This window comes from Protobothrops mucrosquamatus, unplaced genomic scaffold (genome assembly GCF_001527695.2).
Source record: "Protobothrops mucrosquamatus isolate PMUCROS unplaced genomic scaffold, P.Mucros_1.0 scaffold886, whole genome shotgun sequence".
NCBI classification, from domain to species: domain Eukaryota; kingdom Metazoa; phylum Chordata; class Lepidosauria; order Squamata; family Viperidae; genus Protobothrops; species Protobothrops mucrosquamatus.
Genome location: NW_015387140.1, coordinates 150,754 through 172,711, shown reverse-complemented (window position 1 = coordinate 172,711; position 21,958 = coordinate 150,754). Strand labels below are relative to the sequence as shown.

Sequence of the window (21,958 nt, the reverse complement as noted above, 5' to 3'; positions counted from 1 at the left end):
TGGAATGCATTGACCCTTTCTACTTTGGCTATAGGTATATTCTGATGTGCTTGTCTACAATTAGTCTTACTCATAGGCTGAAAATTGGTTGGCCAGTTTAACTCAATTTACTAGAGCATAAGCACTGAAGACAATTTCATGTGTGATAAAAAGGGAGAGATTTTCTTTCCTTCCCTTTTCTCCTCAGCTCACAAGAAGAACCTACAGAAATCCTTATGCTTTCCATGTGGCACTAAAATACTCGTTTCGTAAACTGAACTGACTTTAGAAAAAAGTCATTTCTCTGTCTGACCTTGTGGCACAGAGGAGTAGGTAAACTGGTGGAACTTATTTGATTCCTGAGCTGTGTCCTTCAGGTCAGTCTGCCTCCCTGAATGTTGAGTACTTCCCAGCCCACTGATCTAAGCCTCAACATCAGGCCTGCTCCATTAAATAAAGCTGGGCTCCATATACTAAAGCTTAAATGGCTGGGTTTTGCCCTGAAAAGTTCTGTAATACTCACACTGAAAAGGAGGTTAAATAAACTATGTCAATTTACCCTCTTTTTCCCCACCGCCAAGCTCTGGGCGGCCTCTGAGAGGGACCCTGAGGTGGTTGGGTGTGGATACAAAGAAATCAGCACCTTCCCTGATCCTTCTGTCTTGGGTGTAGACCGAATGAAAGCTACTGCTTACAGTTAATCCTTATTGGCACATGTAGAGGCCTAAGTGGGCTTCTGTTTTACCAGCAGATTTCTCTGCAGGAGATGGAGAGGCACAGTCATTTCAAAACCTATTTTTAAAACAATTCATTTTAGGATGATTCATGACGACAGGATATTTTTAGAGCAATCCTAGCAGAGGATCCTGTTATTTGTGGGACCCTGTGGGTGTCCGAGTGGTTGAAGGACAACTGTCAGCCCGAAAAGGAAATGGCACAGATTCAGTATATACAAGAGAAAAAAGACCTTTCTTTAAAAAAAAAAAAAAAAAAGCTAAAAAACCATAAAAGCAGGGAATGTTTCCCCACAGTGGTCAGAGATTATCCTGGCTGAACGTTGCCAGACATCAAGAAGAGAAGGGGCAAAAAGCACTATAATTTTTTCATAGGTCATTCTTGCTTGGTCCTGCTCCAAAGAAATATCCTGCCTCCTTGTAGAACTGTTACCGAACTATCTCACCTCAGGCTATAGATGAGGGAGGACAGTTACTCTCCCAAACCCCCTCAATATCTAGAAGAGATATATTTTAGTAACATTGCTGGAAAAGGAGCACTGGAGCACTAGTGTTCATAGAATGTCACGTGCTGCTTGTTTCTGGATATTCCATTCTATTCCTCCTTCCCTTCCTCTTCCCTCTTGTTCTTGCTCTCGGTTTTCCTTCACATCTAACATTCTGTAAATATGGTTATTTGCAATGAAAATGATGCAGCATACTATTTATATATCCAGGTGCTAATTATGAGTTCTGTTATAAAGTCTTCTAGATGTTTGTTCTGTTATAAAGTCTTCTAGTTCGGGGATCCCCAATCCCGAGTCCGTGGACCAGTACCGGCCCGTGGCATGACAGCTACCAATCCGCACAAACAAGAAAAGCCCCATCCACAGGATGCAGACAGCACACAAAACCACACCCCCTCCAGTCCGTGGAAAAACCTCTCTCCACGTAACCAGTCCCTGGAGCCGAAAAGGTTGGGGACTTCTGTTCTAGATGTTAATATAAATGCTTATAATATAAAGGGTCGTGGGCTTAGTACAAAACCCTCCCAAATCCTTCCTTTTCTAAGCCAAAGAGTTAACTAGGGAAGTGGAATTACCAGTAAAACTGGAGATGGAAGGAGCCTTGCATCTTTTAGAAGCATCATGCCAGCTACTTCATAGTGGAATGCAATTCTTTTAGAGCATGATAAGAACATCATGGCTCTGAGCAACAGCACAGAAGAATGGAGATTGAGAAATCTGGGAAGAAGCAGCATGGAAGAAGAGATGATAAAAGGCAGCTTTCTCTGACAGTTCTTCTCTCTTCAGTGACCTTATGCAGCTCTGCAGAGAGAATTAACGGCTCTCTAATAGTTATAATAATACCATTTGCTGCATGCACACTCACAACTCTCATTCCCATCCCCAAAATATTTAACTATGTAATAGGAATAACCAAATTGTTTTGAAGTTTAAAAAAAATTGAGCTCAATATATTCTGCTTCAAATGCAGAATACGTCTCTCAACTTAGGAAAGGGTTATTCTGACCATCCTGGAAATATTTGGGACTTTGAAAGAGTCCTGGTTCAAATTTGAAATAGACGTTTTGAGTTGGAAATGGGACTGTTTTAAGCTCAAAACAGAATGGTAGAAACAATCTGTTTTGAACTTCTTTGGGCACAAAATGTTTTTAATTTAAATCTCTCTCTCTCTCTCTCTCTCTCTCTCTCTCTCTCCCCCTCCCTCCCTCCCTCCCCCCCCTCTCTCTCTCTGTGTGTAAAAGAAATTGCTCAAGCCAGAATTCTAGACAACCCTAACATAGGATCAGACAGCCATTTTTTCACCCTTTGGAGCTATAATTATTTTTGGGAAATCCTTTCTGAGCTTATATAAGGATCACATATCTATTAAAAAGGCTTTCTCAAAGTATTGGCTTGCCATAACATTCCAGACTTTATACCTACAACTTAACCCCGTTGAAGATTTTCTTCTGCCTGATATATCTTGCATTCTCTGATTCTTGGATAAAAATCAAAATAGGTGAATATAGTTTCTAAAATACATTCTAACCATAACGGTTTGTTTCCATTGCTCTTCTCATCATGCATTTGCTCCTTACGTTCAGTCCAAATCCAGCTTCCTATAAACTTTAAGATCTAACCTGCTTGGTAGAACTATATAGTCTTCTACAGTCATGTGAAAATAAAGTACACTCTCTTTGAGTTATATGGTTTTACACATCAGGACATAGTAAAAATCATCTGGTCCTCAGCAGTTCTTAAAGTAGGTAAATACAATTTCAGATGAATAACACCTCATGACATATTACACCATGTCACCGTTCATTTTACAAAAAGAAAGTCAAAATGAAGAAGTCGTGTGTGAAAAAGTAAGTACACCCTACGATTCAACAGCTTATAGAACCATTTTTAGCAGCAATAACTTAATAATTTAAAGTCATTTTCTGTATGACTTTATCAGTCTCTCACATCGTTGTGAAGGAATTTTGGCCCTCTCTTCTTTGCAACATTGTTCAAAGAGGATGTACTGTACTTACTTTTTCACACGACTGTATGTGACACCCAGGCATGCATTTCAAGAAGGCTATTATTATCATTCATTTTTTCTCCAAATTAACCTCAATTATTTTACCTTTTCCTGTATTGCTCTTGTCCTATGTAATACTGAATTATCTTTATGCTTTCCTCTGAATCTTAGTTTTCTTAAAGTATACTTTCCAGAACAGTATATACTGTATATCCTAATGAAGAACTTCCTTATTTGTATAAGAGTTGCTGTATGGATTTCTACTCTTTTGAGGAAAGTATTTCCATATTGATAGCAACATTACACTTTTTCTCTCTTAGTACAGTGGGGAACCCCTTAAACCCATATTCCATTTGTAATCCTAGAATACCCTGAGATCATGCTACCTAAGATGATGGCAAAAATGATTGAATTGGAGCAGTGCACATTCAACTTAAATAATGAAAATAATATTGAAAACAGGATTAAAAGTCGTCTGAAGAATGAAATGTTCACATTCCTGCCCTTAAACTCCCGAAGTGCTGAACTTTTAACTGCTGAAATTTGGAAGCAAAATAAACACATTTCTGTGAAACTGTTTTTGAGTTTAAAATAGGACAATAAGGATGTGTTGGGAGCAAAATGCTTCTTGGAAGTCAAATGCTGTTATTTCCACCCTTAATACCCCACCCTGGCTTGCTAGAATCATGCAAAAAAAAAAAAGTTAGACCTAGTGGATCTAACCCAGAAAACATTGTCCATCCTTGTTTTAAAGAAACTTCTTGTATCAATCTACTAACATACTTTTTTCATAAACAGTATAGGACAGACTACCCTGACAGAATAGATTCATATAGGAGAGATCAATCATCTTATGAGATATCAGTCTTTTTTAAAAAGTTTAAATATTGTCAAAATGTGGTTGGATTTAATCTTTGAGGTCTTGTGACATTTCAGGTGAGGCTGGTGAAGTCTGGTAAGATTTGGTGATCTTGCAGAATTTTTCCATTTCTTTTTTAAAAAAACCTCTAAAATTGTTTAAACTGAGGCATAATGCCTAAAATGGCTGTGCTGTGCTGGGCAAGGCTTTAGTGTAGCCTTCGGCCTGGAAATTGTAGCATATCCCTGTATTAGAGTTTAATGGACTATATTTTCTGTTCTGAAACAAAGAAAAGCTGATTGTGGTGCTTCTTAGCTGCAAAATCCTTGTTCCTTCAGGTTTACTTCTGTCGTGGAACAGAACACACCTCATTATATGGTACAATGTTTCTCATAGACAACGGTAATACGACCTGACTGTCATGTGCTTCTTTTCTCAGAACTGGAAAATGGTATGTGGACACTCCAGCACAAGCTATGTTCCATCATGGTGAAGCAGGAGCAGAACATGGTGCCAGAAATACCTGAAACTCAGCTGCCAACGCATGCAGCTCCCATGATGAATCTTAGCCCATTGCAAAGGTTGCCAGCCCCCAAAGAGGTGAGTTGCACCAAGAATATCTGGAATGATTTGGACCTGAGAATGTGGCATTTTTCATGATTTCTTCATCTTTCATTCTAAATAGAAAGGCTACTACAAGGTGGAAAATAAAATTAAGAAAAAAGTGCCTAGGTAGTCTTTATTTTAATCACTGCTGATTTGAAATAACCACCTTTTAAAAAGTGACGTAGCAGAGAGAAAAGTGGGCAGTTGAAGGATAATTGGACAGAGGACTTTTGATCCTGATTCAGAAATGGCAGATTTTATGGGAACTATACTTACCTTTATTAGGGATGCTAGTCCAAACAGTGGGCAGGATTGTTATGATCAGCGTAAGTGGAAAAATACACCCAAAATAAAAACTATAAAGTGAATCTCCTGCAGAAGTTCTAGAGGTTAACTAGCCCATTTGTTTCTAGCCTAGAACCGTTTTGTCTACAAATAATGCAAACCTTCTGGATGAAGCCAACATCTGAGATAGAATTCAAATTATCTCTCTTCTAAAATAGAATAATTTTAATAATTACAAGATGGCCAATTTCTCAGAAGAGAGGCAAGTTCTAATGTTCTAGGCCAGTGATGGTGAACCTTTTAGAGATCGAGTGCCCAAAAACTGGCCCTGTCCTGCTCCATCCCCTGCCCCGCAGGGCCACTCATTGCCTCCAGGGCCCACCGCAGATTGCCCAGGCAGCCCAGTAGCGCCATGGCAGCCACGCCCTCTCCCCGCGCCCTGCAGCATCAACTGTGCACGATGGGGCATGAGGGCAGAGTCTTGTCTATGCTGCCTGGCTGCCATGTCCTTGGCTGCGCTGTTCCGCATGGGCCATGCTTGGGGGCGACTCTCCTCCAGGGGGGCTGCTGGTGAGGGGGTCACGGACGGAGGCAAGGCTGGGGCAACGGCATGTGTGCCCACAGAGAGGGCTCCGAGTGCCACCTCTGGCACCAGTGCCATAGATTCGCCACCACTGTTCTAGGCCAATCTGATGCAATTATATATTTGATCAATTCCCATCACCACCAGGCAGCATGGGAACATTAAGAGTTATTGTTCAATACATCTGGATGACTGAACCAACCTTTTCATCATTTGCTAGTGATTTTGCAAAGAAGAGGTATTTTTCTATTGAACTATTTCTCTTTATTTTTATTATTTTGTAAAAATACAAATCTTTCTGCTGGTGACATTTCAAAGATGCTTTTCTTTTTTATATTTTTTTTATTCAAGTTTTACAACACAAACAATGGAAGCATTAAGAAAAAGAAAAAAAAAAGAAAAGCAAAAGTATGGAATGAATTGTAATGAAAAAATAGGAAGAAACTTCCCATTTCCTTTTCAGCAACTATAAGTACAATTACAAAATTATCTCTTAATCAGTGATTACAAAAAAACACTTTTTTATTATTCATTTTTTTTCCTAATCATCAAAACCACAAATCATAAGTGCATTTTTCTATTTCATGAAAAAGTCTACAAATCATTTCTAGCTGAACATAAATGTCATTTTTTTCCTCTGATCAAAGTGGTTAATCTCTGCAAGTTCTATCAGCTTCATCAACATTCCTCTGTTGTCAGCCTTTCTGCTTTTGAGCATATAATAATTTTGCTGCAGTTGTCACATACAAAAACAAAGTTCCATGACTTTTTTTCTAGTTGCTTGTCCATTAATATCCACAGAAAAGTATTTGGTTTTTTATTTGTAATTTAACTTTTAAAACCTTCTGAATTAATGTATGTATTTGTATACAAAATATTTAGGCTTTTTTACATGTCCACCAAACATGATAAAATGTCCCTTCATATTGTTCACATTTCCAACAAAGATTCAAAATACATGTATATATTCTAGACAGCTTCTCTGGTGACAAATACCAATGATACATCATTTTATAAAAATTCTCTTTAAGTCTAGAACATAATGTAAATTTCAGTCCTTTCAATCACATACTTTTTCATTGGTCCATTTGTAATCTATAGCAAAAAGTTTTAGCTTATTTTATCATTATACATTCCTTCACTTGTTCGTCTTCTGTGTAATACTATATTTCAACAACTATTTATACTTTTTAGCAATAACATGTTTATGTTTTTATCTACTTGAAACCTTTCTGTCAATTGCACATAAGAAAACCATTGACAAGGTTATCCCTCTATTATCAGATCTGTTGGTTTCATTTTACAGTCCTGTTGAAAAAAATTCAACATCTCAGTAGGCTAGCCATTTATGTTTGCATATTTCTCATCTATAAAATGCTTCTTGTGCTGAAAGTCATAAAGGTATTTTCAGGTAAAACTTCCATTTATATTTATTCCGTACTCTGTTTAACATAACAATTTTTAGTCTATATTCACCTTAAATTTATCATCCCATAAACATCCATGCCACCCAAATCTCAAATTATGATCTTCTATTTTCTAAATTGAGTAATCTTTTATTTCTTAACAAAACCCAATCTATCATCCAAACTAAACAGCAAACTCACGTGTTTTAGTTAAATCCTCATTAATAATTTTTGTGCTATATCTATGAAGCATAAATAGATTTCACCCATTTTATAAAATTCCTCCCAAAATTTATATCTTTCAGAACCTTATGAAAAAATATTTCAGTTGAAATCATTGTGAACAACTAATAACCATTATTCAGTAATGATATTGGTCTGTAATTTCTTACTCAGGTCAAATTTTATTCTTCTTTAAGTATTAATGTTACGTTGGCCTCTTGCCAAGTCTCTGGTATCCCTCCTCCCTGTAGAATATAATTCATTATATTTTGCAAAGGTGGTAAAAGTTCATCTTCAAACCACTTATAATGCGAACTCTAGTATGTTCATCTGGTTCAGGCATCTTTCCTGGCTTACTCTTTTTCATTGCTTCTGAAGCTTTTGTTATCATTATAGGTCCATTCATCATTTGCATTTGTTCATTTCTAATCCCTGGTAGATTTTGTTCTCTAAGACATTCATCTATTTTCTTCAAGACAATATCATGCCCTTTATGCAGATTAAAATAATATCGAAAAAATGGGGTTTTTTTGCGTTAAAACCTTGTGCATTAGTATAGTGTCTTGCTCTTGTAATTTCATTAACATTTTCTTTTTTTCTTTCTCTTCACAGTTTGTAACATAACCATCTCATTGGTTTATTCGCAAATTCAAATTTTATTTGCTCTGCATAATTCAATTTTATTTCAATTTCTCTTATTGTTAACATAGATAACTGTTGCCAACTTCTTTCTGTAGCAACACTTCATTTAATTTCCATCTGAAAGGACTAGATATTCTTTTATAAACCAAATTCACAGAATTATGATCTGAGAAAGTCTTTGGTAAAATATAACAACAGCACTTTCTATGGTAACTAAACATCACAATCTGAGTCACGTCTGAGTCTTTACTCAGTCTTTTGTTTATGGAGAACTTTAGAGATAATTAACAAACATTCCATGCTGGACTACTCACTTTAACCAACTTAGTAATGAATTGTACAAAGCACTTTCATTAAAAGTAAAAATAATAAAAATAAAAATAGCAGAATAAAAAATAAAGACCATCGCCTTTTGTAGATTCTCTTTTAATTGATTTTTTTTGCCAATAAAACTTAAATAAGATCAATAAACCAAAGTTTCTCTTGTATATTTGTAGCCTCAAAAGAAAATTAACTCATCAGCAAAGAATCTTATCTTTGTTGTGAAAGGAAATCTTTCTTCAGCTGTAATTGATTACTTCTTAAAGTGATTAAGAGAAGGGAGAGCAAAACAGTAATGTTTGTAATGACTCTGCTGCCATTATGAGTGTAGATTGGGAGTCTGTAACCTTGACAACTTTAAGACTTGTGGATTTCAGCTCCCAGAATTCCTCAGTTGGTTGAGGAATTCTGGGAGCTGAAGTTCACAAGTCTTAAAATTGTCAGGGTTGCAGACCCTTGGTGTAGATGAATGTCCAGAGCTCTTGAGAACACAGCTCCTGGATCTAGCTGCAAAAAACCTACCCAAATTTGCAGTTTAATCAGAAGGCCCTGCCGTCCAGAACAGTCTGGAACATAGGCGGTTAATCTGCTGATCTCCTTTTGATCCAGGGAGATAAAAGCCAACCAAAAAATCTCCCATCCAGTTTTCAAAAGCTGCAGCAGCTCTCTGCATTTCAGAGAACGTCAGGCTGCCATTCCCCCTCAGGAAGCAACTCCTTGATATTTCAAATATGCTTGTCAAAGAGCATAATTCCAGGATAGTATTCAAGAAGCTGAAATGGAGATGTCAAAATTTAAACAAATCAAATTTTATTTTAGACACATTGGATCGGCCTTCTTATATCATCTCCCTATAAGCCGTTTCATCTGTTGGACTGTTAAGGTACATCAGCTTACTGTATAGACTGTACAGCCCAGCAGTCTTGTCAATGCAAAATCCTTTATAGCTCCTAGAATAGCAATCTAAAGTTAGAAACTTTTAGTCCAGGATATCTGGAAAATACCAATTTTGGGAAAGAGGCTGTATATATTGCAAAATGAGAAATCAGAGGCCCTGGGCCAGATTCAACCCGTGATGTCTTTTCAACCATTCTTTCCCAGTTTTTCCGCTTCTTTTGTTGCTTTTGCCTCTTCTATCAGTTTCAGAATCATAGTCAGAGACATACTGAGTACTTTCAGTAGCCATGGTACAACAAACATTTATTTATTTATTTATTTATTTATTTATTTATTTGCCACCCCTCTCGTGGTTCTAGATTACTCTATGTGGCTTACAATGGGGGCTTACAACAACCCCCCCCCTTCTATTAACCATCCCTATTGAGAAGACCAATGGAACAATAAACGTGTGTGAAATGTCAACAAGGGGCATCTGAGAACTTCTGACCTGGAGCACCAAATACCCTTCCTTGTTACTTGCTTCCCAATCATACAACATGCTTCATTGTAACTTCAATTTAAACTTGTGTAAATTAGAGTGTGGTGTTTCAAGGGATCTCCTGAAAGATATGGTAGTAACTTCCTCCCACTGTGTTTTGCTGCCAATGAGTTAATTCCAAAGGGTTTGTCTGATCAGATGTGGGCCTACAGGTTTCAGAAAATGAACTATGTGTCAATTCAATAAAATCATTTATTCTGCCCTTTGAAAGGTGAGAGTTAGAATCAGTTTCTCATATATATTTTACAGCCTTATTTTTTCCCCTGTGAAGTAAGAGAACTCCCTTCATTTGTACTCAGTTGTGGGTTATCTTCCTTTCACTTACTGTGGATAAAAGTAGGAGGGGAAAAACAAGGATACCATTCAAATCAAACTTGTACACAAAACTTCCTCTGTTGCTTTAACTTTGAACTCCCTGGATTTCCAAATGTAGATCTATGTGGTGTGTGTTTGAAAACCGTATTAACTTCCTTTGCCAGGCTATGTTTACAGTCTGAGACAGCATGAAATATATCTGTTTAATGAGAAAAAAAAAATCTCTGGCATTTGGTGGGAAAAGAAGGCTGGAAAGAGAAGATCACATTGGTGTAGCTGGGAATTAATGACTCTTCATGTTAATTCTTCATCTCCTTTGATCAGAAACAGCTGTTAAATAGCCCTGCAGAAAATCCAGTAAAGAGTAGAGGGTATTCTGTATCGCCAAAGTTTGTGCAAAAGCATTCTACGCAATCCTACAATAGATCAAAATCTGAATAAGTGGACATTTTAGAGACAGGAAGGAGGTAATAGGAAAATGACTGTCAGTCATGGAACACTATCTGTGCAATGCACTCTGTCATCATGCAGAACATCAATTCTGCATGATGTTCACTTTTCTTTACCAGGAGGCTCAAAATTGGTGCAAGGAGCAGATTATTACCATACCACATACCATAATATACAGATGAATAGTAAAAATAGTGTGTAGGTGATCTCTAGAAGGATGATGGTCTTACCACCCTTGTATGGAGCCCTATTGTCTCAGAATAAGAGACGTGAGAGATGTGTGTAGCCTGACCCCAGAAGCAAATGACAAGATACAGCACAATTTTGTTTGTTTGTTTGTTTGTTTGAATTTATATTTCACTGCCCATCTCCCTCATGCGACAATGCTTAGAGTCCTTGCAAATGATGTGATCTCATAGGGAAATTTATGATTCTTCCAAGACAGATATTCAAAAAAATCACTAACCCAATACTTTTCTCATTTGTTTTACAGGCACCAATAGAAATGACTACCCAACCTGTAATCAAAGCTGAACCTAGAGAAGTGAACCAATTTTTAAATGTGCCAACCGGTGAGAAAATTGGATAACTCAATGAGCTTTCAGTGCTCTCCAATCTCATATTATTATTTTTATAAACCGTCTTGCCTTTATGCTATTGGGGTAAACTTTCAGACAAAATAATAATGATGATGATATAAGCACATTCTGCTATAATACCTTTAATACCATCAAACAAACTTATCCCAGGTCTTTGGGAAGGACTGGATTGGTGGGAAAAAATGCCAAATTCAATCTAAACTTCTGGCTGACTATGCAATACCATAGTGGATAAAAATGCCAAATCCAATTTAAACATTTGGCTGACTGTACTACCAACCATAAAAATAATTGATAAATTTTCATGTTGCCTAACTCTCAACAACTCTGGGTGACTTGCAACAATCAAACAACATAAAATTACAATAAAATCAATCAAAGATTAAATCAATCTTTGGGAGAGAGTTGGGCAGCATGCAAATTTAATGTATTATTTTAATCAAAGATTGATTTTCATGAAATTGGTCAATTTGATCAATAGATCAATGATAAAATATGGCGTGACAGACCAGAATATATAATATGAAGTCTCCCTCTCCTTGTCAAAAGCCTGAGTGAAGAATCAGATTTTCATGGCTCTTCTGAACAAGAGGAAAGTGGGGGCCATTTCAGGGGAAACCTAATTCCAGAAGGCAGGAACCACTACCGAGGAGAATTTCTGGGGTCCCAATAGATGACTCTATTTGATCAAAGGAACCCACAGTGCATCAACCCTGCAGAATCAAACTGGCTGGGCAAATTACTATGGGAGAAAGGCAGACCCTTAAATAACCAGTCCCTAAGCCACGTAGGGCTTCATAGGTAGCAACCAGCACCTACATCTATCTCTTCGAAATAGGCTACTACTAGGGTGTGATGGGCATTGTGAGTATGTGGCGTATCAGCAGTGGAAATATTAGATTTACTTCTAATCTTCTTTTATCTAATATTTGCCAGCATTTCTAGAAAATAAAACGCAGATCAATACAACAGCATCTATCAAAATTTACGAACTTATCTATTAGTCATTATTGTAATTAAATTAGAATTTGTCATTTGAATAGGAGCATGTATCTGCCCTGTCATTTTACATAGTTATTTGAGAGAATGCAAGAACAATTCTTAAGAGAGTTGACTTTCATAGCAATTTGATTGGGGCAATTTCCATTTTCTGGATATAATTTTAAAGTGCAAACTTTAAATCATATTCTTTCATTTCAGCAATGTTATGTCTGGCCTAAGTCTGTGAAGTGCAAACCTTCAGGATCAGCCATGTTGGAAAACTGGCTCCTCCTCTTCCTCTTCTTCCTCCTCCTCCTCCTCCTCCTCCTCCTCCTCTTTCCTCCCCATCTTCTCCTTCTTCCTTCTCCCTCGGGAGAAGGGCGGGGTATAAATTAAAGTATTATTATTATTATTATTATTATTATTATTATTATTATTATTATTTCTTCTTTCTTCTTCTCCTCTTTTACTGCTTTGGGTGTTGAGGGACACAAAGTTCTGGCTTTTGCTCTTATGGCAGCCTTAACTATTTTTAATTGATGTTGTTGTAGTGTGTCTTTCATGGTGCCTCTCCATCTTCTTCTGGGTCTTTCTTGTGTTCTTTGACCTGCTCCTCCTTTTGTATATGCTTTGTATGGTATGGAAAGATAGCTCAAAACCCCAAATTGCCAGCCTTTCTGGTGTGAAAATTAGTAGATTGTTGTTATTATTTTTAATAAGTCAACATTTCCTGTAATTTTTAAAGGTTAGGGTTTTTCTTGAGTCCGCCAGAAGACAATTATCTCTTTAGAAGGCAAAGGGCTGGGGAAATCTGTGGTAATTAGACGTTGAAATGTCTTTCCTTAAATGACATTCTTCCCATCACTACAATAACTGAGCACCTTACAAAAACCATAGTCGCTTTGTTAAGTTTTAAGACAGAGATTTAAATGAAGTCAGTAAAAGCTTGCCCAGTTTCAGTAGTCTTACTTGAAACCCAGCCCACATTTCTCTGGCTTTTTTGGATTAGATATTGGCTGCATGTCATTGGAAGGATAATAATGAACGCTGCCAGTTTTTAATGTGCCTGGTAAAAAGATCTTAGCTTTATTTCCAGAAAGATAACAATATCAAGAATTCTGCTTGGCAGTCACTAACACTGCACAGAGGGACCTGTTTAGCCAAATGAACACATTTATTTATTTACTTTAAAAATGTAATGTCCTTCCCAAGTACTGGAAATTCATATTCAAATAAGCAAACAATAATTTACAGAAAATATTAGGCTCGCTCAAATGTTTGGCTCACAATGTATCCCAACAGAACAGGCTTTTAAAAAATAATAATAATAATAATGTAAGCATTAGCAAGAGCACCATCTTCTACCAGCAGGAAATTTAGAGGATCCGTGGGAGAACCAGCAGTTAACAAATCCACGTTCTGGCAAATGACATAGAGAACTTGTTCCAAAAGACTTGTGAGACAACTCCCATGACTGGAATCTAGCAACTGAAGGATATAACTTATTCAGAACGGAATAGATGTAACAGTAGAAATGTTTTGGCTATACACCTGTGCATAAATTCAAGAAAGTGCATGAGGTAGCTCTGTGGAGACCACGTGGAGATGTAGATGATAGAAAAGAAGCAGGGCAGGGAGACAGACATACAAGTTTGCCATCAATATCTATCACATGCTGCTGGACCTAGAACAGGGTTTCCTGAAAGAACCTGTAGATATCTCATGAATGCAAGAATTAAAGGCAATTGATAGCTCCATTGGCGTTGTTATCCATTGTGAGGTAAAGTCCACTTAAGCTTCAAACTCTCTAATTCCTGATGTGCCTCTGGGACAATTTCCTCTTTTAGAAGATAGAGGAAGAAACAAGGAAATCAGCTTCATTTCACTGATTTTATCTTAGCCATAATCAAAGCTCAGTAAAGGAAATCAAAGAAGAAAGCACTTGGGAAAGCTGTAACATCTGTGGGGCTGAGAATCAAAAAAAAGAAGAAGAAGAAGATGGTGGATGTAACCATGTAATTGAAGCCCTGCCCTCTTTTTGTGCATATATGACACACATAACTGTTCAAAAGGGGTAGGATGTCAAATGCACGTTTCTGCCTGCCAAATTGATTTCTTTTAGCCCTTCCCTAGGGATGCCCAAGTACTGCCAATGAACAGCCCCAAAAGTCCCTTAGACCCTGTCCACGAGCATATTTAGTTCCAAGATCTGGATATATCTTAAACCTGGAGGCAAGTTTTTATTTTTATTTATTTATTTATTTTTCACCTTTCCGTGCTGCCCACCTCTCTCAAAGTTTCCACTTATCCTGGAGTATTAGTTAGGCAGTTGAAGTAGGCCTTTTTTTTTTTTTTACATAAAATCAAAACAAGAAAACAAAGCCCATTGGTAAGTAACGATGATGAGATGTTAACATATGATGAAGAGAAGGTGGATCTCCTGTTTTGTTTTTTGTCATTTCCCAAAAAGATTACTGCTTCTCACAAATGAAGGTCCAGATTGCTGTTCAAACTAGTTGGAACTGGTTAGATGTGTAGCCTTCTTTCACCAAATAACTTTTTTCTGCTGTTACCCATGACCAACTTCTGTCTGTTGCTAACCCGTTTTCTGTATTTTTCTGACTTAGATGACTTGGTGCAGATGCCACCAACACCTCCCAGCAGCCATGGCAGTGACAGTGATGGATCTCAGAGCCCAAGGTCCCTGCCTCCCTCCAGCCCAGCCCGCCCTACTGCTCGGTCTTCTACAGCAATCTCTTCTTCTCCTCTCCTCACTGCACCACATGTAAGCAAAGAGAAAAGCGTTAGGTTTAACTGCCATGCCAGGTTGCCCCATCATCTGTATTACCCAGCAATCATTTTAGGAGGGCAGGATTTGAAACTGTTGCTCTATATTCACCCTCACCGAGTACAAATACAGCTTCTGGATGCATTTTTCTGCTCTGCATTCAAAGTATGGTTTTCCTGTCACCTCAACTGCTGCTTTCCAAATTGCCTGTTATGCTTTGTTGTTGTTTTTTTCTAGGCTGACACTACACATTGGCTTCACAGAATCAATACTGATTCCAAATTCTGTAATTTATCCATAGTTCTGGAATAGTCTAAAAACCCTAACATGCAAACAAGATTAGTTGAGGAAACCTTCAAAGTCAGGATTCATTGAGCTACAGGATTATAGGGTCCACGCTGAAGGATGTTCTGGTCCAGGAGACCCGTCCGATCTCTCCTTGAAAACTACCACGTTGCTTAAAATGTTGTGATGTTAATGCTATATTCTTTTGGAGATTGATTAAATACTGTTATATTTGAATGTGCAAGAATTACCTTCCCCCTGTCCTTGTTTTCTCATCCCTTGATAGCCCTCGTGCTCATGTTTACAGTGCTTGTGCTCATGAACGTGAGCCCTTGTGCTCGTGTTGACAGTGCAGGACAATGCATTGCTTTGCACAGAAAAATTGGGGTAAGATTATAATGTATATTTTGGGAAATTGGTTTGCTCTTGCTTTTGTTCCCAGAAACTACAAGGGACTTCAGGGCCCCTGCTCCTAACTGAGGAGGAAAAGCGCACCCTGATTGCTGAGGGCTACCCCATCCCAACCAAGCTTCCTTTGACTAAAGCAGAAGAGAAAGCACTGAAGAGAGTAAGGCGAAAGATCAAGAACAAGGTCTGTTATTCCAACTATACAAGACTAGTAAAGAGCAGTGCTAAGAGAGGCAGGGGTGAAGTATATATGTAAATATACATGCAGGGATTTCTTTGATTTCTGTTCACCCAGTAATATTTAATCATGCAATGATTGGCCTTTTCAAAGCCACCTTATTAATTTAGGAAGGAATCAAGAATATGAAGGAGTAATTTTTGGAATTCCAACATAAATTGACTTTTGATCATCTAACTACTGGCCTGCCGGTTTACTCACTTGCCTATCTATTTCTCTGTTCCATGTCATCAGTGGGCAAACTGCTTGCAGAAAATATATCCCTGAGGAGATTGTAATCTAAAATTCAACATAGGGGAAGCTAAAATAAATAGAGACTGGAGAAACAATAAAGTAACTAACAGGGACTTAGTAGTGAAAAATCTTAACATTACTATAAAGTAAGTGTATACATATCAAGATAAGGCTTCTTCATATCCATAAACTTACTTCTCCTTGCCTTGTGTAAGTACCTTTATTTTAAATAGACAAAAAGTTAAGGAGAAAAGCCTCAGATGGATAGGAACTCCTAGATAGTTACATAAATAGAAAGTATTTATTACAATCAAAGAACTACACTTGTACCCTGAAAAAAAATGACCTTCTCTCACTCATCATTCCTCTTTTCCCATCCAACTCTATTTATGTATTGCTACTCCACAAGATTTATTCACAACTTCCCCAAGTCATCTGCCATCACTGCAACATTGCTTACATGTATAAACCCACATGGCTGCACGGAACTGGGTTCAAAAGCAATACAGATAGCCATCGTCTTATGACCATAATTGGGACTAGAAATTCCGTCACTAAGTGATGCAATTGTTAAGTGAAGTGTACCTGATCTTATGACATTTTTTGCTGTGGTTGTTAAGCGAATCACCATGATCATTAAGTGAAGCAAGCAGGTATTAACTGCAACTTCTTAACTCAAATGCACCTTTATGTGGGATTTCAGTATACCTCTGGAGGACAACCAGATATTCCTTGGAATTGCTGCTTTAAGAAATTGCAGACAGATGTGTATTCATGTATTTTATATACATATTCATAGAATTTCCTGAGTTACACTGGGGAAAAAGGCATAGATAACCAGTTTGATGACATTTGAACACCTATGTGCCCTAATGTTCTAAAACGCTAAAGACACTTTCAAATCCAGCTCAACTCCTTATGGCTGTGTTCATGCACTTTTCATAGCAATATTACAGAAAAGGTTTGCCACTGTTTGCTTTTGGAATTTTGTATTGTTCTGAATTCTCAGAGAGTTCTGCATCTAAATATTATTTTAGGGTAACCCTACTTAGGTTCTGAAATCAATAAAGATCTGCTAGGAACTGCCATGTGCTTTGGAAACGAGACAATTTTATTTTCATATCCCCCTTTCCTCTTCCCCTTTCTTATGCTCATATATTATATGAACTTGGAGAGAGTATAAATATACCACTATATCAAGAAATATTTACCTCATATTACTGTTTTGTTTTGCATTCATAATGTACAACATTTAAACTTAGTTCCAGCTGGTTGCCCAAAAAATATTTTTTACTCAAGTGAATTTAGAAGCAAATGTCTACAATACTGATTCTGAATAAGAATGAATCTGCAAAGTTGAATGTTCCATAGCAGCATGAACTATTACAAATATTTTAAAAATCTAGTTAACATTTAACTTTTTTCTGAAATCTGCAAAAGTGTATTTTGAAATCTTTTCAAAATACACTTTTGAAAAGAAAATGCTTTGCTGAAAATAGTGTACTAATGAAATAAAAAGGTAAATATACTCCAGGCAAATATCTGGACCCATACATTTAATTTTCTTACCAACAGTCTTATCAACAGTATGGAGGTAGTTTTCCATTGTCTTCATCTAGAATAATATTTCAGTTTCCCAACTCTTGAACCATTATTAGTAATATTTAACTTTGGGAAAGGATGTCTGGAAAATCTGAAAGATTGCAAAAAAACCTTTATTAAACTGCAATTGTGGTCAGTAACTCAGACAATAAACTGGATAGGATTTTTACTGATTCACATATGCATAATTGTAGATTCCTTCCTAAATGTGAGTTTTCATGAACTAACAGTATGTGTTAGTCACTTTCTATGAATCAAACATAGTCTCCAAGATAAGGTACAGTCCATCTGGAAAGAATGATTCAGCTTCTTTTAGCAATTCTGATCCACCAAGAAGTTAAGCTACAGTCGTTTGTCTGCAGGCTGATTTGCATTCTGAATATAACGTAGACTTGATTCATAAATATGTATTTAAAATAAAGTTCTGGCACAACCTCAGAAGACAATGTGCTATACTAATATTGTGGGAATTTTTGAGATGTCTCTCAGGCAAAATATTGCACAGTATTAGTTAGATATCTTAGAGCTGACTACAACTTACGTCACCCAAGATAGATCTGTGTAGAGATTATGAGAAATCTATATATTGGATTGGGCAATGTAGCTTGAGAGCAAATGTTTAGGAGTAAAGAGTCAATCGTTTCATAGAATAATGCATTAGGAAGATGATTCAAATATGGAGAAATTTAATGTGAGTAGACAATCCAACTTAATCTATAACATATGCATATACTGAGCAAACTATTGGTCTCTCTGTCACACTATTGTCTATTCAGTTTGGCAATTACTTTCCAGTTCTCCCTCAGTACCGCTATTTCAAAGAATTTTTAAAATAGAGATGCCAGGAACTTTTATTTTTGCATATAATATAAAAGCATAAATGTAAAATGAAAACATATGCTCAGCTCGACCATACACATACAGTATAAGAAGAGTCATGTGAGTTCAGACTTAAAATTACTTAACCAGAGGCTAATGGTCACCAGTACAAGAATGCAGCAGCAAAAATGCTATGGCGAGGCATACCACTTCTGTACAGAAAATAATCCTGTATGTAGCTATAACAGATACAAGCTGCAGCTAGCTAACAAGATTTCATTTAAATATAAGGAAAATTTTCCTGACAATAAATTCTGTACACAGAAGACTACCTAAGAAATTTGTGGGTGGTCCATATCTGGAGGTATTTAAGAACAGACAAACAACTTCATGGATTACCTAATTGATTCTCCTGAACTCTGCAGAGGGTTGGACTAGATGATCCTTATAATCCCCTCCAACTCTACAGTTCTATAATTTTGTTAGTCCATCTAGCTCACTTTGTACTGATTGAATGCACATCTCCAAGATCTTTAAATGTATTTCAAAAAAGGCTAAATTAACAATGGGATTGAACATAGACGTTTATGCATACAACATATATAATAGACTGTCTGCCAATTGGGACAATTTATGGGTGATCAACAGAAGAGTATAAGGGTCTGTTGCTGCTTCATGGACAGACTTGGCCCTGCCATTAGACAAAGTCAGGACTTGCCTCAAACAGGAGAAGCCAAAGCCTGAGCCAGGTGAATTGCAATCTGCTATATAACCCCAAATTGTTATTGTTATTCTCAGATATGGTGGAGCATGTTGGACTATTACCAATCTGAAATAATACTCAACCATCATTTGGATTGGCTTCTGTATGTGGTATTGGGGAGGACACAATTTTGTGTTTTGCCTCAGGCAACACATCCTGAGCCAGCCCTGACCATAGTCATAACATTTCAGTCTATATTCTAAATCTGTGCAGCAATCTGGATTGCTGCACAGGGAGAAGATGATTTGCAGCATCTGTGGGGTGTACATTGCACCTGATGACATCTCTTTAAATCACAAGCAACTTATCTTGGCAGCTTCTTTAAAAAAGCCTTCCTCAGAGACAGTTTCCACAAACAGATGTCCTGTTTCTTAATTTAGAATACCCCCCTCCCCCAAATTAAATTGGAACTTTAATGATGGGAAAGAACTCATGCCATTTCCTGGTCTAAAACCACAATCTGTCAACCATACCAATATTCATCAAGCAACTCTTTTGTCCAGCAACATAAATCACAAGAGGAAGGTTCAGCAGTCCTGATTCAAAGGGGGACTCCTGTGTAGTTGTGGGTAATCCTTCTCACAGTTTCCTGTGTTGCCTGAAATTTGACCATAGGTTGCTATATTTACATAATATGCAATTATTCTTGTGAGTGCAGCTAATATTTTTATTTTTCATTCTAGATTTCTGCACAGGAGAGTCGCAGAAAGAAGAAAGAATATGTAGAGTGCTTGGAGAAAAAGTAAGCCATTCTTTTCTCTGGGTGACCCCAGGAAGTTGATGCTAGGCTTGTGATGTCAGTAGTTTCTCTTGAACTTGATTGGGATTTCTAGTATGATAATTATCTAATAGACAAACAAGCCTTTGTTTTGGTTCAGTTACTGCCCAATAGAATTGCCTCTTCTTGCATTATTGCATCTGTAGCAATCATAAGACTGTGAATGAAGACAAATATATGTGTCCCTGGATAATGTTGCAGGATCCAATCGGAGTTGGTCACTAGGATCTGAGATTTCAGGCTTGTGCTGGCCTCTGGTCCCGGTGACCAACTCAGATTGGATCTTGCAACCTTAAGACCTGTTAGTGTTTTTTTCCTGTCATTTCCTTTTGCCTTTGTCTTCTAGACATTTTCTCTAATATGTTTAAAGACTATATGAGCCGTGGTGGTGCAGTGGTTAGAATGCAGTACTGCAGGCTAACTCACTGCTCACTCCAGGAATTTGATTCTAAATGGCTCAAGGTTGACTCAGCCTTCCATCCTTCCAAGGTGGGTAAAATGAGGACCCAGATTATTGAGGGCAATATGCTGACTCTGTAAACCACTTAGAGAGGGCTGTAAAGCACTATGAAATGGTATATAAGTCTAAGTGCTATTGCTATATGACCTATAGCAGCCAGCTGTGTACTAAAAGGGCAGTTTGGCAGTCAGGGACAAAATTATATGCTGTGGTGCCTAATGCTCCACGTAAAGTTTGCCTTAAGAAAAATAAAGGATATGGGGGGTTTTTTTGGTTCGGATGTAAAAAGTAATAGGTTTAAACTTGAGCCAAAAAGATTAAAATTATATATTAGAAACAACTTTCTAAAAACAGATTAGAGTTTTTTGAGCCAAAGTAAATGTGTGATGAGTGATCAATCTTTCTGAATAAAAATAAAAGGGAGACTAATTAGAAAGCCTAATTAGAGAGCCAGTTTGGTGTGGTAGCTAAGGTACTGGACTAGAAACCAGGAGACCATTACGGTAGTTATAGGCCTCCTAGAGGACTTGGCTGGTTGATTTGAGGCCACTCTCTCTTAGCCCAACTCACTTCACAGGATTGTTGGGAAGAAAAAAGCAGGCCAGGGCATTAGGTGTGTACAGCACCTTTACTTGACCAGAAATAAAGGTAGGATAAAAATCTAACAAACAAATAAAGCTCACATGGTATTTTTAAAAAATAATGAAGCATTGCTTGGGATTGGCCTGCCATTTCTTGAATGTCATTTTTTTCCACTGAAATTCCTCCCCTCCAAGCTGTTAGCACTTCTCCTGTTTCAAAGAATTCCATAAACAAAAGCACAAAAACTATAGGAGATCTTGATCGTAGATCCCGTATCACATTTACCTGGATGCTTTAAAAACATATAAAGACTTCAGATTAAGGACCATTAAGGTTCAACTAAATAAATGTTGCTAGGATTTAGTTTGTCTAAAATACACAAATTTATTTGAATGAAGGGCTGCAATCAGTCTTGTGTATTCAGAAAGGGGATTGCATCAAAAGACATTGGATTGACTCAGAACAAATGTCTGTAGCCAGTCTTCTTTCATCTCCATATTATTCCCCATTAATTAATTTCTTGTATTCATTTTCTCCTCCAAATCAAGCTTGTAATGCAAAGTTCTTCAGGACATCTCTCCCTTTATTGATTTCCAAAATATTCTATTAGTAAGCTGCTCAACAGTAGTAACTTTGAGAGGCATCCAGGTGTCCTAGTGGACCACTGCTTAAGTATGAGTCAGCATTGTGCTGCAGCTGCCAAAAAAGGCAATGCATTCCTAGACTGCATCAACAGAGGGATAGCGTCAAGACAACAAGAAGTGATGGTGCCACTTTTACACCACACTGGTGAGACCACACTTGGAATACTGTGTCCAGTTCTGATCACCATTATACAAAACAAATGTTGAGGCCTTGCAAAGTATTTAGAGAAGAGCAGCAAAGATGATAAAGGGTCTGGAGGCTAAATTTTATGATGAATGGTTGAGGGAGCTAGGTATATCTAACCTATCAAAGAGAAGAATCCGGGGGTCATGATAACTGTCTCCAAGTACTTGATGGACTGTTACCAAAAAAAAAAGAAAAAAGGATTGACTTATTCCCTAAGGCATCAGAAAGCAGGACAAGAA

At 37.3% G+C, this 21,958-nt stretch overlaps 1 protein-coding gene across 1 annotated transcript in view; it reads left to right on the top strand.

Moving 5' to 3' along the window:
* CREB3L1 (cAMP responsive element binding protein 3 like 1) overlaps positions 1-21,958 on the top strand; it is a 45,642-nt gene that overhangs the window by 2,777 nt on the left and 20,907 nt on the right. Inside the window, exons 2-6 of the mRNA XM_015819287.1 lie at positions 4,523-4,683; positions 10,845-10,923; positions 14,559-14,716; positions 15,447-15,596; positions 19,752-19,810. Of these exons, the coding sequence (XP_015674773.1) occupies positions 4,523-4,683; positions 10,845-10,923; positions 14,559-14,716; positions 15,447-15,596; positions 19,752-19,810 (607 nt within the window). The remainder of the gene's footprint in view (positions 1-4,522; positions 4,684-10,844; positions 10,924-14,558; positions 14,717-15,446; positions 15,597-19,751; positions 19,811-21,958) is intronic.